Source organism: Triticum aestivum, chromosome 7D (assembly GCF_018294505.1).
Source record: "Triticum aestivum cultivar Chinese Spring chromosome 7D, IWGSC CS RefSeq v2.1, whole genome shotgun sequence".
NCBI classification, from domain to species: Eukaryota; Viridiplantae; Streptophyta; class Magnoliopsida; order Poales; family Poaceae; genus Triticum; species Triticum aestivum.
Genome location: NC_057814.1, coordinates 580,888,421 through 580,907,462, shown reverse-complemented (window position 1 = coordinate 580,907,462; position 19,042 = coordinate 580,888,421). Strand labels below are relative to the sequence as shown.

At 40.5% G+C, this 19,042-nt stretch overlaps 1 protein-coding gene and 1 pseudogene across 3 annotated transcripts; both read right to left on the bottom strand.

The window, feature by feature from the left end:
- The window catches only part of LOC123169126 (wall-associated receptor kinase 5-like), a 50,146-nt pseudogene extending 47,189 nt beyond the window's left edge, over positions 1-2,957 (bottom strand).
- A 7,585-nt stretch (positions 2,958-10,542) lies between these two features.
- Positions 10,543-18,776, bottom strand: LOC123169778 (tau-cadinol synthase). Of its 3 annotated transcripts, XM_044587645.1 has the most exons (8): positions 18,581-18,756; positions 14,690-17,352; positions 14,010-14,265; positions 12,617-12,989; positions 12,272-12,499; positions 11,719-11,854; positions 11,381-11,629; positions 10,543-11,002 (listed from the first exon to the last, which is right to left on the bottom strand). In XM_044587645.1, the coding sequence occupies exons 3-8, from the start codon at positions 14,251-14,253 to the stop codon at positions 10,712-10,714; spliced, it is 1,521 nt and encodes a 506-aa protein (XP_044443580.1). In that variant the 5' UTR covers positions 14,254-14,265; positions 14,690-17,352; positions 18,581-18,756; the 3' UTR covers positions 10,543-10,711. The 3 variants fall into 3 exon arrangements, with proteins under 3 accessions (XP_044443580.1, XP_044443578.1, XP_044443579.1); XM_044587643.1 differs by lacking the exon at positions 14,690-17,352 and having other exon boundaries at positions 18,581-18,776; XM_044587644.1 differs by lacking the exon at positions 14,690-17,352 and having other exon boundaries at positions 12,272-12,490; positions 18,581-18,776.
- Positions 18,777-19,042: the final 266 nt, after the last annotated feature.

Genomic DNA, 19,042 nt, shown 5'->3' with positions numbered 1-19,042 from the left:
TGAAGGGGAGACTCGGCTGGGTTCTGCTCTGAAGACTCCATGCCTATGGCGGAAGGAGCTCATCAACCTTCCGAACTGGACGCCTCCGCCTCCTCCTCCTCCTCCGGCGAGTAAGGGCACTCCGCCTCCTCCTCCGGCGAGTGATCAGGGCACTCAGCCTCCTTCTTCGGTGCGTGGCGGCACTCCGCCTCCTTCTCCGTCTGCGCCGGCGCGCCCGAGGAGCCAGCCTCCTCCTTCTCTGTCTCGTCAGCAAGGGCGGAAGAGACCCGCCGCCGCTCAGGCTGCTCCGGCGCATCGTAGTCCTTCTCCTCCGCCTCGTAAGCAAGGAAAGAAGACAGCCGCAGCCGCTCCGTCTGCTCTGATGGTGTCTAGCAGTACAGGCAGAGGCGGGAGGCAATACAGATTCGGTCCTTCTCTGAAGACTTCAGAGAAGTTACCATACGAGAGGACCGAGGAGGAAACCACAAAGATCATGCGAGCCGAAGTGACGAACTTCTTTGAAGGGGTGAAAGCAAAGAAACATCCACCTCCGGAGGAGAAGGTAGATCCGGTGAAAGGGAAGCGCACTCTGGCTACCCTGACAAAACCACCAAAGTCTCCGCCGAAAGGCAAGTATGAGCGCATTATTGCAAAGACATTTGTCGAAGCGGAGCGGTCGGGAAGTACTGTCAGTGATCAAAGGTTAAAAGAACGATGAGCTGGAAAAAAATTGCCTAGCTCGGCGAACAAGCGAACCAATCGTGCCCCCCGCTCAAGGTGTCTAGCGACATCGTCGGTAATGCTCCGAGGATGGTCCCCGGTTATAGCAATCTTGGAGATTACCTTCCCGACTATGTACATTATGATTTCTTGGAGATGGACGAACACAAATACCATTACGGGAAGCCTCTCGTCAAAGATGAAAGATCTCTAACAACAATGATGCGAAGATTACATGATTGGTACATGAAAACCTGCAGAGAATCTGGGGGGAGGAATACTTTGACGCTGAGAGTTAAAGAGGAGCATGACCTCGTTGGAATTGAAATGTTGAATGTTCCATTTGAGGAGTTCTTCCAGTTTTTCAATCAAAAGGCCCCCGATAAATCAACGATCACTTGCTACTGTCTGTAAGTAGTACTACTTCTGTCATTAAGTCTCTATATATAGGTCAGCTCTTTCATTGCATGTATTTATAATTATCCTCACTATATTATGCAGGTTGAAGATCGCCGAATTGAAGAAAAGACAAATCGGTAATATTGGATTCATTAACACAAATCTCATAGATGCAACTGAGGTTAAATATCATGCCCAAAATACCGAGGCCAACTTGCTACGATCGTTGGTAATAAATGAAAACAAAGATATAATACTCTTTTCTTACAACTTCAAGTGAGTGTTACTGTCTTGTGCATATTCGGTTTCCCTTATTAGTCTAGGTTATAGTAATGTAATTGATGACTTATGCATGCGTGCGTAGCTTCCACTATATTCTCCTAGAAATTAAGCTTGAGCAGGGACTAGTAACCGTCTTAGACTCGAGACAAAAAGATCCCCAGGACTATGCGGACATGACTCAAATGCTCGGGAAGTAAGTTAAATCGATCATTATCCACCATATCAGCAACTTTGTTCATTTCCTGATATCAAGTAATTGTTTTCTTTGTCTAGCAGGGTTTGGAGAAAATTCACCAAAAAAGCTCCGGGACTGCCGAAAAAGCTGCAATTTAGAACCCGAAAGTAAGTACTATAGTAGCATGTTCCGTGCATCTCCTAGTGATTCAAGCGCTAGTTTCATCAATACCATTTAGCATGCTTGCTTATCAGTTTGATTGACCTCTATTTCTTGTAAAGTGGTTGTGGCAGGAACCCGGAAATAATTACTGTGGATACTACGTTTGCGAGTCCATCCGCTACACGACCTGTGAGCGGGGCTACTCTGACGAACAATATAAAGTGCGTAAGCAATAATATTCACAATTTCATTTTATTACCATCATTTGTGTTGAGTTTCATTTATTCATATATATATGTATTGACCCCTTCTTCAAATTAGATCTTTCGGATGCGGGATGAACTCCTACCACCAGATCGTATGCGAGCAATTCAAGAGGAATTGGTGGCATTGTTCCTTGACCACGTGATCGTTGAAAACGGAGAATACTATGTGGACCCTGTGTACATATATAATCAGGAGATTATATTGTAAGAGATAATTATTGTATATATGTAGCCAGTAGTGTCGGATAGATATACGAGAACTTGTTGTTCGACCAATCTCTCGGACAAGGAGAGGTGGTCAATATCACTTCTCTCTGTATGCATATATATGTTCATGACGATCTTCTGTTTCCTTCATTTGCTTACTAGCTACCGTGTCTAGTCCTCTCTATACGTATATAGTACGTAGCGTCGACCAAGCATGGAGATAAGAGAAGGACACTTCTCTCTATTAATTAGCTAGCTAACACAATATATGAAACACCTAAATTAACCCCCCAAAACCCCCAACCCCCTCTTTAAAAAACAAAAACCCCAGCCCCTGAAATGCTGACGCGTGGATGCCTATTGGTCCCGGTTAGTGCTACCAACCGGGACCAAAGGCCCTCCTACCTGGGCTCGCCACACCGGCCACGTGGAGGCCCATCTGTCCCGGTTCATGTAAGAACGGGACTAAAGGTTAGGGCATTAGTAACGACCCTTTAGTCCCGGTTCAACAACCGGGACAAAAGGTCCTTACCAACCGGGACAGATGACCCTTTTTTAATAGTGTCGTGTCGCAAGTGAGGTTGAAGCCCGGCCTGTAGCATCTGGCCGGACCGACGCCAAATGGGTACGGCACGCTCACGCTGCCGCACGTGCGGGTGCAGTGTGCGGGTGCAGTTGTCAGGCGGCGGAGGCACGTCGGCCGCCACCGCTGCAGGAAATGCCATCATCAGCATCACTGCTGCCAACGACGAGCTTGTCAGCGCCATTGATCGATAGAGATTCTAGTAGCTAGCCAGTCCTAGGTTCAAGTGTGCTGTGCAAGAGTTCGAACAAACGCCGTTATATGGACATTATCGCGCGTCCAGATAGATAAAAAAGTTTATTTCCGCCAATTACTACGCGCGCGCAGGTTCGATTGATTGACCTGGTTCAAGTGTGCTGTAGCTAGAGGATGCGCACGTTCGAATTCGAATCATGGTGGTGCTCACGTTGCCCACGCTTGGCATTATCATGCCAATAGCCCGGTGCATCTGGTACGTTTCCCATGTTTGAACAGAGGACACTGCAGCCACTCCTTTTTGGTGGCACCGCGTTGATCGAAGATAATGGCATGCATGATCGCCAATTGGATTAGATATACCTTAAAAGCTCCAAAAGTCCAAACTATCAAAAACGACGTTTATGTCTGGACCGTTAAACAAAGACTTCTCCAATATTTATCCTTGGAGTTGACGCACCCCCGGATGCCCTTTCATGTCCTGCAAGTGGCGGACTTAGAAGAAAAATATATACTCCCTCCATTCCTAATTATAATGTGTACTATTTTTCGAAGAAAAAGTAATCAAACTTCTCTATGTTTCACCTCACTTGTAAAGCAAAATAGCAATAACTAAAATACCAAATAAGTATCATTAGATTTACCAAAATGATAAGTATCACACATGTGGCACGAAGCACTCCGGCCCTGACATTTTTTAAAACTAAAGTTGCCATCCGAAAAGAAAAAACAAACTCCAAAAGAAAACTGAAACTTGTCATCCAAAAAAAAGTTGCCATGCTTAACAAGTAAAGTTGCCATCCTCATGTCATTAAACTTGTCATAAAAAACGTTCGAAGTTGATATGTGTCTGTGCCACACGTGTGGCACTTATCAGGGTCCTATATTTATCATGAAATACACTTTTATATCTTATGTACTTCATATTGTACATGTTCATATTATTTTTAGAAAGTTGGGTCAAACATAGGTACACCTTATATTTTAAAACAGATGGAGTGTTACATAACTAACTCTAGTTTTCAAGAAAAAAAAAGTTCATCAAAACCTATTAACATGGTCAGTGAAAAAAATAGCGCGCTATAGCATCTGAGAAACGCCTCACTATATAAATTGGTGTATAATGTCTTACTAATAGCACGCTATAGCGCGATATAGCATGCTAATTGCATATTTTAAGGCCCACAAAATTTTGTCATAGCACGCTATCTTTTTCACTCATCTAGTTATGAATATCTTGACGCGAGAAATCCAACGGTGAAAACAGTTTGTTATTTGGATGCATGGTTCAAGAGATAAAATATTTGAATGAATGAATATACAAAAAAGAAAAAAATCTCAGGTTGCGACAAGTGGCCCACATGCAGTGCGCCATTTGTCATCGCTTGCGAAGGTGGGGGGTAACCCTTAACTAGTGATTTCACCATCTATCGCTTGTCCCCCGCAATAGTGACCCAACTCGTCTAGAGTTACATGGGCTGATAGTTGGTATGATCCATTAGCTTGTAAAGCTTATTTTATCTAAATTCTAGAAGAGTATATTCATTTCACTAATATTCTATGATCATTTTATAATAAGAAAATATTCATGTTTTGCAAATAAAATCCCATATATCAAAAACAAATCTTTACGTAATTCAAAGGATGTTTCACCTGCTTTTACAATGTTGTATGTGAAAGAAAAAAGTCCATTTTACTACCCTGAATAAAGTGGGTGGTTCACTTTACCTCCTGATCTATTTTTCTGGTTTCTTTTACCCCCCAAACAAACCCAAACCGGACAAAACACCCCCCTGGCTGGTTTTTCTCCATCCTCTGCTGATGTGGCACTAGTCAACGGCGGTTTTGACCTAGGTGGGGCCCTCTTGTCAGGTTTCTCTCACCTCTCTCTCTCTCTCAAGGTACACCCGCCGGCGAGCAGAGTAGGGCCAGGCGGGGTCGGCAGGAGGCGGTGGCGCACGGGGCCGAGGCGGTGGTGGCAACCACCGGCGGTGGGTACTTGGGGCGGGCTCGCGCGGCGGCGGGATGGCGTGGCCGGCGGGGTCGACAGGAGGCGGTGGCGCGCCGGCGAGCGGAGCAGGGCCAGGCGGGGTTGGCAGGAGATGGTGGTGCACGGGGTGGAGGCGGTGGTGGCAACCACCGGCAGTGGGTACTCGGGGCGGGCTCTGGCGGCGACAGGATGTCATGGCTGGCGGGGTCGGCGAGGCAATGGCGGCGCGGGGGCGGGGCAATCTGCGGCGGCGCGGGACGAGGCTCCTCTGGCAGGACGTCGGCGCGATGGCGGGGAGAGGGCGGCGGCTCCTGGGCGACGTGGTGAGGGAGGTGGGGCGCGGGTGGCTCGGGCCCGGGGCGAGCTCCTTCGGCGGCGGCGGTTCTGACCTAGAGATAGATAGATAGATAGATAGATAGATAGAGAGAAACCTGTCAAGGGGCCCCACCCAGGTCAAAACCGCCGTTGACTAGTGCCACATCAGCAGAGGGTGGAGAAAAACCAGCCAGGGGGGTGTTTTGTCCGGTTTGGGTTTGTTTGGGGGGTAAAAGAAGTCGAAAAATAGATCAGGGGGTAAAGTGAACCACCGACTTTATTCAGGGTAGTAAAATGGACTTTTTTCTATGTGAAAAGACACATCCAGGTGCTCGAAAATATATTATTAGATTAAGAGTTCTTAAGTATATTAAAAATATTTAGTGAAATTAATCTTCGTGTGTTACAAGGAAATATGTTCACTCTATTGAAAAAATATATTTTTTATTTCAGAAAAATGTTTTATGTATGCAAAATAATACATTCATATATATTAAAAGAGGGGCTCATATTGTTTAAAATAATATGCATACATTACAAAAGAAGTTTTCTTGTATCTCATATAAACATTCATGTATTTATTTTAAAAAATAAAACGAATAATAAAAGAGAGAAATCAAATAACACAAATAAAAACGGAAATATGAAATGGATGTGAAATAAACAAAAAAGATTAGAAACACAATTAATGTTTTTAGGGGTAAAGCCTAGTCATTATTGATCAAACACCACAAAGTGTGGGATAATGTTTACATCATGTGGTTGGGCAAACCACACATGACTCACATGAGCTAAATTAAGAGAAAATCTAGCCAAGCAATGTGGTTGGCCAAACTACGTAAACGATGCATTACACACATCGTCCTGCTACTTCATCAGGACATGCTATCGGACTACCTAAATTTGGCATGTTCTATCTACATACTGATATGCAGAAGATCATCTACGGCTGCCCTTGCGCTTCCCAGCCCTCTGGCAGTCCTTCTCGTGGAAGTAGCGGCCGAACTCGCAGTATGAATCGAGTCTGATCTGCTCATTGTCGGAGCTGTCCGACCTATTGTTGTCTTCCTTCTCCTCCTGGGGAGGTGGGGGGGGGGGGAGATTGGGCTGTCCGGCCATGGCAAAGACCGCCCGATTCTACTCTCGGGCGATGTGGCGTGTGTTTCTCCGCTGCAACTTCTTTACAATGTGAGCGCAGATGGCTTCCTCCTCCGCGGCAGCCCGTGCGTTGCATCAGTCGCCTCCGTCCCCGCGTCGACAGTGAGGTGGGCCTCCGCCACCCTCATCCCCTCCTTCCCACGGTAGGCACACCGGTCTCAGTAACATTCATACTTCGGCGGACCGGTGATGGGGAAAGGGAAATTAGAAGGCTCCCTGGAGCACCGCAATGATCCAGCCCCGGAGGATCCGAGCGCCCGATGCCCCGACGCAATGGACTCGCGTCGGACAGATCCCGTCATCGGTCGGGCGCTGTCCTCCCGGGAGCGGCAGAGTGCAATGCAGACGGCCATGATCTCCTGCAACCCGCATGGAACGACACCCCACTCGACGGATCTGGACTGGTCAGAGTCAGATCCGCTGCCCACCATGCCGGAAAAGACCGGAGATGGCAGGATGGGAGCTTGAGTGGAGGGGAGTGGAGTGGAGTGGCTAGGGTTTGGTCCGCGAAACGGATGAAGACGAATATATGTGGGGTCAGCTGAGCCAGCGTGGGCCGGTCCGATGTGGCGGATGCGCCCGGTCACACTCGGGCTTCCCCATATCCGTCCTATTTTTGGGCTGGATATGAGGGGATGTCGGTCAACCCGAGCGTTTGAGACCGGTTTGAGATGCACGTCTGGATCAGCTTTTTTTTACCGGTTAATGACCGGGCCGTTCGTCCGGACATATGAGGAGGGTTTGAAGCGTGCGGCTGTAGATGCTCTTACATAACCAACTCTGTCTTTTTTTAGGTACACAGAACAAACTATTTCACTTACATACTGTGCACATACACAAGTCTATCAAATTACTGTTTGTCGACCGGTGTCCTACATATACATCACTGACATGGCCAGTACTAGATTTTGTTTTCTGGGATAATGGCCAGTAGATGTATAGTAATTTCGGGAGACCCTCATTTTGTTTACTCAAATTTCAGGAGACCTTTCTATTCAGCGCATGAAGCGCTCCGATCACACTGACGCTCGCACAGAATTGCTAGGCTGCCCGCGGCCCATTTGTGCACAGCTGGCATGCTTGCTGGTCCTGTTCGATCGCTAACTTCGCTCACGACACGCTCAGCCTGGCTGCGGTCGCTCGCTCCTATAAGAAAAAAAAACCTTTTTCCCGTATTTTCCATAAATTTTTCAAAAATCATATAGTAAAAAAGTTTACGAAATAAAAATTTCACGAATTTGATTTTTTTACATAAAAATTCATTATTTTTTTTAAATCATCGATTTATAAAATGTTCACGAATTTGGAAATTTCATGCATTTCCAAAATGTTTTACTATTTTGAAAAAATGTTAACGGACTTGAAATTCGTCCGCAATTTGGAAAATGCTCATGAATTTACTAAAATGTTGTGAGCTAGAAAATTGTTGATGAACTTGAAAAATGTTCATGTTTTTTACAAAATATCGCGAGTTTGAAAACTGTTCGTAAATTTTAAAACTATTCGTGAATTTAGAAAAGTTAAAAAATGTGTAAGAATTTAAAAATCATGAGTTTCAAAAAATGTCACTAATTTGTAACAAGAAAATAAGCGAAGAAAAATCATGTGAAATTCCAAAAAAAAGACAGAAACAAACTGGCCAAAAGCTGCCAGGCGTTTCCCAATACCGAAACTGTTATGTGGGCCGGTCCATTAAAGAACGTAGGCTATATAGGGTGTGCGGTGGTTAACTAAACGCTAGTATTCGATGCCATAAATGCCAAATAGGAAAATTTCAATAATTTTGCCGACGCGCCTCTTTATTTTTCGATTGATAAATTACTAATTCTCAGCCAATATGCATCTGTAGTTTTTGGGGGTCCTCTTATCTGTCGGTTGTTCGGAGCAATAGACCCAACTTGTCTAGAGTTACATGGACTGACATTCGGTATGATCCATTAGCTAGTAAAGTTTGTTTTTTCTATTTGATTTTAGTCTAAAATAGTATATTTTCTTCAATAATATTGTAAGATCATTTTAATAATAAGAAAATATTCATGCTTTGCAAATAAAAGTCCATATATCAAAAAGAATTGTTCATGTGGTTCAAGCGGACGTTTTATCTATTTTTTTACAACATTGTACATCAAAAGACATATCCATTTGCCACAATATATATAATTGTATGAAGAATTCTTAAGTATTAAAAAAATTAGTGGAGAAAATGTTCACCTGTTAAAAGGAAATATGTTGACTATATTGAAATAAATATTTTCGTATTTTAATCTGGTGCTATATTTTATTTTTATAATTTGCACACATTCCAAAGATAAGTGTTTGTGCATCTTACAAGTATATTCATGTATTAATTATCAAAAAAATAAAATGAATAATAATACTGATAAATCAAATAACAAAAAAAATGAAAGGGAACATATGAAAGGAAAGGAAATAAAATAAAAAGGAAATGTAACACAACTAAACAGAAATGAAAAGGAAAATGATTCACATTAGGCCACGGCCCTTGCAGGATCATGCATACACAATCACGGTTGTTGTGGTTTTGCTGCGTTTGGGTCCTCCTTTGTAGATACAAATCTTTGTCAGGGACTAGGACGGAGGAAAGCCACAAAGGTGCACCCTCACACACGTTCCTGAGTGCTATGGGGCTGGCTATTTAATTTCAAGTTTCTGCCGCTTTAACCGGTTTCTATTTTTTATTTTGCTTTTTCTAATTTTGGAGAACTTTAATATATAGGTTTCAAAATTTAGTTTTTTTTAATTCCAGAAAATTCCTAATACTTTCATGAGTATTTCAGATTTTTTAAAATCAAGAGCATTTCTTATGATTTAATGAGTATTTTTCTAATATTTTTGAAATTGGTGCACATTTTGTAGATTCTGGAACATTTCTGGAACACTTTTTGAAAATCCATTAACAATTTTTTATATTGACCGATATTACAGAAGTTCATGGTCATTTAAAAAAAAGGGGGACATTTCTGGTAATTTTGATTTTTTGAAATTGGTAAACATTTTAATTGTACATTTTCAGATTTTCATTCATATTTTTACATTAAAAATTTTGTATATAAATTCCAGATTTGGTTTTTAAAATAAACACACACTTTTAAAATACGTGAATTTTTTGAACAAATAAGAAACTAAGACATAAAAATACAAAAAAAAGTAAATCTAAAAAAAGGAAAGGGAACGAGAAAACAGGCACACCACCTCCACACTAGGCCGAAACTAATCCGAATGTGGTGCGCGTTTGCTCACCAAGTCCCGGTGCGTGGGGGAGTTTCTGTGTCGCGCATATCCGCAATAGGAATGGAGCAAACCCGTAACTTGCGCATACTGGGCCGACCCAATTACTGACCAGCCTTTGTCACAGGGGAATATTACATGAAATTAAAAAACGTTTAAAAAATTATCAGGAATATTGAAAATGTTCATTAAATAATTGTGTGATAGTTTTAGAATAAATCATGCATTGACATTTTTTCTGGAGTTTTAAAAAGGACACAAATTTGCTATAAATATATGTGCAAGTTTAGAAAATGTTCCAACATTAAGAAATTTTCATGCATTTTCTAAAAAAGTCCCAATTTTGAAAAAGTCAACCTTTGTAAATTTGACAAAGTTTTCATATCCCCTCCTTGCCAAACTATAGCGTATGTACGTTTTTTTATTCTAAAGTCGAACTTTGTAAACTTTGACCATGTTTGTAGAAAAACATGAACTTTTACAATACTGAATATATGGCATATATTGTATAGATTTTTCTCTAAACTAGATCGAAGGTAATTTCCAAAGTGTGACTTTAGAAAAAACTTGTATGCACAATAATGGGAAGAGGGAGTATTTGGTACTACATGTCAATTTCACTAGCATTGGACACGCCTAAGAGAAATACATCTCTAATTTGGCACAGAAGCTGCCCATGAATCATTTGTCACGTTGTCCCAGCAGGTAGGCCCTTTCATCGGGCTAGTCACAAAACATAATTCGTGGTTACATTTAACGCTAAAAAAAATCCAGTTTAGCATGTTTAAAAATCTAAAATCTGTTTCAAGCAGCCAGGTTGTTAGAATAGCTGATTGAAAGTGAAATTTAACCAACACTAAGATAACACACGTACATCGAATTTTATTCCATCTCATCTCATAAACAATACATATAACTGTTTCTCTTACTAGAAACCACACACTGTCACACACATGTGTTTATTGGAAAGCAGATTGGTGCTTGTTACAGTGATAAATAGTAGTACGGCAACAAGCTAGATAGCTCCCTACCTAGATGGGAATGGGGTTGACGAAGAGGGCCTCAATAGTCTTGTGAAGATGCTTGCTGAATGTGAATGCATCGTTCCCTCCACCATAGTATAACGGCATACTAACAGCGAATCTGATAACCCGCTGCACTGCAGGGAGCAGCACTCGGTTCCCAAAGCGAGCTTGATTTAGGCTTCTCCATTCGTCTTCTATGAGTGACTCGATCGTGGCAACTGCGACCTCCCTCGTGACCCCATGCTCCGCGATGTACCACTCTACTGAATTCGTTGCGTCTACCTTGCTTCTTCCACGCTGCGTATAGTTACATATGGAGTAAAATTTATCATGCATGCCTGCTGATGGTTGCTGCTAGGATTAAATATTTCAAACACGCCAAAATTTAATAGTCTTGGTAATTATTTATTGCCATGTCTTGATAACTTAAAATTGCACTATGTTGCAAACCAGTGAGTCAAAGTTGCTGTCTTGGAGTAAACATCTAGCAGAAGCTTAATGCAATTTAGTCTTTGGTTAGTTACATATGGAGTAAAATTTGATGATAAACTAATATTATTGATTGAATAATATTATGTTCTTTCCCGCAAAACATTAATATTGTTATGTTTTGCCACAAGAAGTTCAGAAACATGGCTAGGATGTAGAACTTTTTGGATAAACGAAATTACTTACTTTAAATGAAGCGATGTCATTCATGAACCGTGTAAGCTTTGCGCATGCCATGACGACATCAGGGAAACCAGCTACCCACTCGCGTGTTTCCTTGGGCATTGCATCGCCCATGCCAACAAGAAAACACACACATACTGTTGGCACACATATGGTCATGGAGGTCAGATTCACTAGCTCTTCAAAGCTCGGCTTGTGATTCTGGTGTAACCATTCGACTTCTTGGAGATAATAAATGAACTGTTTCTGGAACTGCACACAAAGAAGGTGAGAAATTAACAATATGACAGTTATATGTGTCAAACAATTGTTTTATCTACCTGTTTTTTCAGCAAATGTACCTGTTTCTTGATGTAGGCAATCTCGTAGTTGTTATTCTTTGCCATTTCACTCCCAAACTCCTTAATGTTCGCCAACAGTTCATCAAAGAACTTCTTCAAGTAATCCGGCAGAAGAGAAACATCGCTCTCATCCCATCTGCATACAGTGCGAATTGCATTCTATAAATATAACTAATTAAAGTACATGTTAATTTTTTTTTAAAAAGTACATGTTTGTAAGCTAGTTTTTAAAGGAATCTTCTAGAAAATCATTTATTTGCATGATCACTCCTTGTGCATAGCCCAGATGGTCTCTTGCTTACAGTGCACATTTTCTATGGGAAGTGTCGAGCGTACATGCAAAATTCCTGCTTTTTAGGCAATATGTTTGTTGAAACTAGAGTTGTTAGCATTTATGGAACATAAATTACATTGATCTCATAATCCCACCAGACTAATGATAGAAAATATTTTTTCTTCTCATGGTCAACATGGAAATTCACTCGTTGTCAACATTCAATTTATGTCCAGATAGAAGTATATGTATCAACATAGCCAGGCTAATGAATGTAACCTTTGTACGGCTTCAGTCAGCTTCCGACATTCCTCTATGGTGGCATGGGCATCAAATGTGTCATCCATGACGGTAAGTAGCACATTTATTTTGGCACCGATCACCCGTGCGAGCTCGTAGTCTTTCTCATAGAACATCACATGGGACCAAAGATAGTTCTCCACCACACGATCACGAACATAGGTCAGCTCGATGCATCTGGAAAGTTCTTTCCACCACCTATGAAAACTAAATAGTTATTTAGGGTGATACACTATTTAAACATTACATGCAATTGATAAGATTGTAGACAATCAAAATGAGTCGAGTATTTTGCAGTGGAGAGATTACAAAGGAAGAGCATACCCACTAATAGCTTTCAACTCCTTCAAGTGTACATGTTGTAGAAGGTTAAAGTCTAGCTTTGCAAACTCCAATAGAACAGGGTTGTGATATTCCTCTTCTTTGTACTCCGAGATGTAATGTATTGTTTCCATCCTCTTATAAGTCCTTGGCAGTGGCAAGTGAAGGGCACGTCTAACTTGCTCGGCTAAGGGGAACTCGAGACTCGCAATCCTTGATTCAAGATGGTACTTTGCGAAAGTGATGGCTTCTTCTAGTGCTGGCTCACCATGGATGAGAAGATGAGCTGCATTGTATAAACTTAATAATCCCCTTGTATCATAAGTAATGTCCTTGTTGAAGACCCCGCCTTCACATTTGAATTTGTTGAAGACATCTGCAAGAAAAAATGTGTCAGGCCCATAATGCGAACCTATCTGCATGTAAGTGGATCTGGATCACTTAGTGATTACTTTCTAGTTGCCGAAAACCTTTGTAATCCTCAGTCAACTAATATTACACATTACGATGTACAACTAGCAGTTTTTCCTCTTTTTTAGCTAGGCTCTTCCCATATTATTCATAGAGTTTCTTTCTTATATATTTTTCTATCGCAAGATAACTACTGAGAAATGGGTTCAACAAAAATGTTAAACAATCAAAGGGTTGTAAAAATCACGGTAAATATAGTAGGGAGAAATCAAAAGGTACACTGGACAACTAGTAGCAAGTGAGTTTAGTACACAACAACTAATAGTATAGTACACAACTGAGAGAAAATGCAATAGACAACAAGTATAATACAAACTTGGCAACAGACAACAAGTGTAATAGAGATCAATCTGGAAGAACACTATGAACTACACAACCGAAGAAATGCAATTGGCAACTTTCAAAACCAGCCTACAAAAATATAACTATAAGTAATGCGGTATAAATTACATAGAATGGAATACACATTAATGTGACGACGCAATTGAGACAAATTCAGAAAAGCATATTTATGGGGAATCGCTTTTTGGATATCTCTTCAACATAAAGAGAATTGTATTGACACTCTGTATGGGAACGCTGGTTTAAGTGGTTGATATCAAATATTATGGTGGCTTTTTATAACCAACAAAGCAAATGTGTAAGGGTGCTATGACAGGGCAAACCCAAAAAGTATATAAAACACATGGAAATAGAACTGTAGCAGAAATATAAATGCTTCGATCCAATCCTACGGAGTGCACATGCACTCATTACCATATTACTTAGTCAACCCACTACATGTATCCACAAAAAGGAATGAGGCATAATTGAGAATACCGATTTTGGAGGTGAACAAGTATAAGCCAAATATTTCACTAGATGTGGGTTAGCTTGTAAAACCGTGGCGTGGTTTCAACACATCATATATATGATGAAGAGGTACCTGGAGATACCCAATGACCCTGCTCCCTAAGCAAGCGAAATCGAAGAGCGACCTCATGGAGACTAGAGCAACTAAATTCACTCCCAAGGATTTCGCTCAACATATTGTCAATCTCTTCTTTAAAGTGGTGATCAATTCCGAGATGTTGGAGTGAATCCACTAAGAACATTTTCCCCAACGCTCCATCGCAACTCTGAAGCAACATGTGGATTTTATCTTTCAGTATATCAGCTCTCGCCATCATCCATTCCTCGCTCTGCATATGCATACATACAAATAGTTAGGTTCAGCTGGCCAAATGAAATTGTATATACATCAAAACAACGAATGAACTCACTCTAAATATGCATATTTGCGTCTAGATTTTTGAAATATACATGTCATTTATATTTCGATGCACTCCTCAGTACAATCATTTGACCATTATGTTTTGTACCAATATGCTTGGATTAAATGTAGATGATTGTATTATGAAAAAACTATGGTGATTAAACAATACTAATTTTACTCAAACATCATAATGGTTTCAATTGACACATGTAGCAATAGCCTATGTTAGAAAAGGTTTGTCGGGTATGTTTGCAAGGTTCATTGTCTATAGGTAATTAGACGCCAACCGAATAATATCTTGTTACGATGCTTCGTTTTTTTCTGAGAGACAAATCAACAAAGAAACAAACCTAAATATTGATGTCTCATTTGTAAACCTTGTATTCTTTTGCTGAATCCACCTCATCATTGGTGATGCCACAATAACACTATTCCATTACATCCACCCATAAGGGAAGCTAGAAACTGATGAGGAGTGAGTTCACCTCCATTAATGCTAAATCGTTGGGTCAAGCAAACCAGTGATGCTACTTCATTTCTTTAACTGAACCCGACAACCAAGCGGTAGATCCACTGCTACTTTCATGCTTGCCCATCCTACTATTTTTTATGTCATCCATCTATCTATATAAGAGGCATTTACATATAGAAAAGTTTAGTGGTAAAACTGTGTCTTCAGGAAAAAAAAAATCATGCCTTAGTAGAAATCTTGCCATTGAGTGTTTTACATACATTACTAGCAAAGACATTTGTTTGTGCAAATGGAAATTGATGACATTGACTATGCGATCAATTATGATTTTTTTAGAATTCCATACTAATATTTAACTTTTCTTCTTCATCCATCAATGCCATCTTTCCATTCATAAATTTTATATACTGTTACCACATATGAATTTCAATACTGAAACATTAGGACTATATCTTGTGTTCTCTTCCTCCACCAGCCTTGTGGTTGGCTATACTGTGGTTGTATTATCTTATATAGTGTGACCTAGTATCTCGATTCTAGGAAACTAGGTCTACATGCACCCAATTTAACATTTGAATTGGAAAAAAGGAAAACAAGCAAGACATTTCTATTGTTATTGTTGTTGTAATAAATATGGTCTAGTAATATACTCATGTGTAAAGTTTCATGAGAAGAAATGACTTTCGTACAATTATAGGTGAAACAAAATTGCAAGTACAAAAACTGCAATGGTAACTTTATATAATATCGTGTCCTTTCATGCAGAATACCATAAAAAGTCATTCCTTCGCATAACTTTACACATTCTTATATTTTTAGTTCTTCTTTCACTTCTTTCTTCTTAGGTCATGTAAAATGATCTACATAGGATACTTGGTCATGTGGAAGAGAGAGAAACACAAAAGAGATACTTGCCTTCTCTTAGATAGTAGATGATTTCTTAGTAAGAAAGATATGACATAAGACATATGTCTCTATAGTATGAGATGTCTTTTCTTATTCACATGTTTTTTAGTTTGGTTTTGAACGCCCCATACTTTAGGCAAACTATTAAATTAATGATAGTGACAATATTAAGGGATAATCCATTGCATAATATGTTGAACTACATTCTCTAAATTGCGTATAATAGATTGGAGAAAGCCAACTTATAAACCATTGTACATGCCCTTACAATGTCGTGTGGTTGTAGATGTTTCCATTTATTACTTTCGACTGTTCACCCATTATATGCCATGACAATGCAAGATCTTCTCTCTTCTCTCCCATCCATGCATGTTGTCGTGTCCTTCAGAATGAATACATATATCGGGTAGATACTTCTAAGTGTGTAACTTCAATATATTCTAAATCTCATACGTGCCTATTAAGATTATCGATTAATATATATCCAGTTTATGTTGGCATATGTCGGGGCTCGGTTGCCTCATGTTTGAATAATTTATAACATGGTTATTAAGATCAATGACTAATATCATGTTAAATTATTTAGACATAGATGGTGGCCTGGTTGCCTCGTATTTGAATAATTTAATAATAAGACACTATAAGTTCTATATGTATGCAAATTTGTCATCCTATTTGTCTTTCGGATGGGAATCCTCCTCTTATAGAGAGTGGATATGCATGCATGCATGCAGAAATTTCCATGTTATAGTAACATAAATTGACTTGTTACCAGCATCAGTTACCACAATAATAGTATGTTTATATTTTAAAATTTATTTGGACGTGTGCATCATGATGATGCAGAGGCCGAGGTCTTCTCCTTTTCGAGAAAATTATTGTAACAATATGTATGTTTTTAGGAATTACAATGTTATGCATCAGAGAGTGGATAACGAAGTGTTAACAACAACTGAGAGATGATATCAGCCCATATGAATATCTCGTCGTAATCAAGTTAACCATGATAGAGCATCGTTAATCTGCTAAATGTTTTATGGAGCTACGTGTCTCCTGGATACTAAACGTTTGCTCCTCCCCACGACAGACTCCCATGCGTCTAGGGTTTCCCCGCCTCCATCCGGCGACGATTTGCTTCGTATTTTGTGGCCTTAGAGCCATGGAGGCATGGTGGATCCTGACCCTTTATATATGGTGGGATGGCTCCTGCTTCATTTTGAGGTGTTTTTTAGTTTGCTTAGGATTTGTGTCCCACTCAGGAAGGCAAGGCGGTTGCGGCTCCCTAAGATGGAATAAGGTTCTCCCCGTCTAGACCCCATCCCGGCGGTGTGTCTCGTGTCCTCAGAGGGAGTTTGGAGGTGTGTCTCCGCAGATCTCGCGGGATTCGGTCGGTGTTTGTCTTGGGTGGATCTGCATGAATCTGGCCTTCATTCATGTGTCTACGTATTGGATCCTTTGATATGCGCTTCTCTTCATTGGTGACTGCTACTGTTCCATGGCACTGTTCCTTTCGGACTTAGCACGATGACTTCATGTCTGTCTACTCCAACAAGATTTGCCCGGCTCATGTGACGGAGGGGCGATGAGTGGTCATGCCTTCGGCTCGCTCCAGTGCTCGTAGTCATCGTAGGTGGTCTACAGACATGGATGTAATTTTTGTCACTTCTGAATTCTTTGTACTGTCATGATATTGACAAATAGATCACAATTATCCTCCCCCCGTCCCTAAGAAAACAATGTAGGTAAATGATTGAGAGATAAAAGTTTTCAAAATTTAATACTGAATAAATCTTTGTCATGGATGTGGCCAGGAAGTTCACACGCGGGGTGACAATGGAATATGTAGAGCGTTGAATGGGGTCATAGATACAAATTTGGGGATTAACTCCGCAAGTCCACATATTATACGGGGTAGGTTTGAGCGATAACTTGGAGTAAGAGCAAGTACAATAGCAGGCTTATAGCCCGCTTACATGACATTTTTGTCTATGTGGAGGAGAGAGATATGAAAAAGTAAGGGAAGTGAGCTCTCATTCAAGAGTCTAGCTGTATAGGTACTCCTAAGAAAATACAATAAATGTGGAGAAAGAGAAAGTATGAAAAAGTACTAATGTAATAGCCAACCTTATATGAGTAGGGCGTTTTGGTGATCGGGCTCCAAGGAGGCCGAAAATTTTAAACAATTTAAAATTTACACTTTCATGTGTTAAAAATATCTGAAAAGTATATGCATACATATAAGGATGAAATGTATGTGTGTGTGTAAACATTCACGATGAAATATCTTGAATTGCAACCTATACAAAAAAGGAACAAATTCATGGACTTTGGGGAGGAATAGTATAATGGGTTGAAAAGCTAAGGATTTTTTTCACATCCCTCATTTCAACGTATTTCATAGTAAAAATTTATACGCATGTACATTATGACTCCATGTATATCTGTATTTTTCAGAACTATTTTAAGCATAAAAAAATATGATTTTCGATTTTTTTAAAACGATCTTCATGGAGCTCGGCTTCCAAAAACTGCTTTCGACCTTATAGCCTACATTACTATATGAGTGTATAGACGATCTCTATATAGTCATCAGCTAGCTATATTATTAACCATGCTCTAAAGTCCTTGCTAGTAGTCTACATATCTGAGCCCTACTGGAAAAAAATGCAATTCTCTCCAATCCGTACGTGTATATATGTACTAAGCTAGTGTTCGATATATACAACGACAAACGTGTTTCATCAGATTGGTGTCCATGGATGCATTCATGGATATATAAACCGAATAAATTCCTCCGTACTTTTCTTTTGCGGGACTTTACCTGAAAACATATTAGACCCTATATATCTGGATTGACGGGTACCTGTAGTGGTTGTGGCTCGTAACTCACGAAGAAGTCACCCCACAGAGAGGGCTCAAAGCTCGACAGCTTCCCGGGAGGGCCGGACGCCATCTTGAAAGTAGTAACAATATAAATGTCGTGTTAACTATGTTGCTCAAGGAGAATAGAAACCGGGAGTGCTTAGTGCTCGATGTCTGACTAGCTTAGCTATCTGGCCCTCTTACGCCGTGGAAATATATAGGTGCGCGCGAGCGTGGTAGGACGCTCATTTGGTCCAAGGCCTCTCTATTGCGGGCACACGTGCATGGTGTGATGAGAAAAGAATGCAAACTAGGGACGCAACGTAGGTAGACGAGGTTGAACGAGGTCGCAATATTCGTCAATGGACACAAGCCTACGAGAAGGCATGGCCATTCGTCCACCGTTCATTTAGAGAAACGTGATTGGTGAACTAAGAAAACGTGATGGGATAAGCTACGCTGA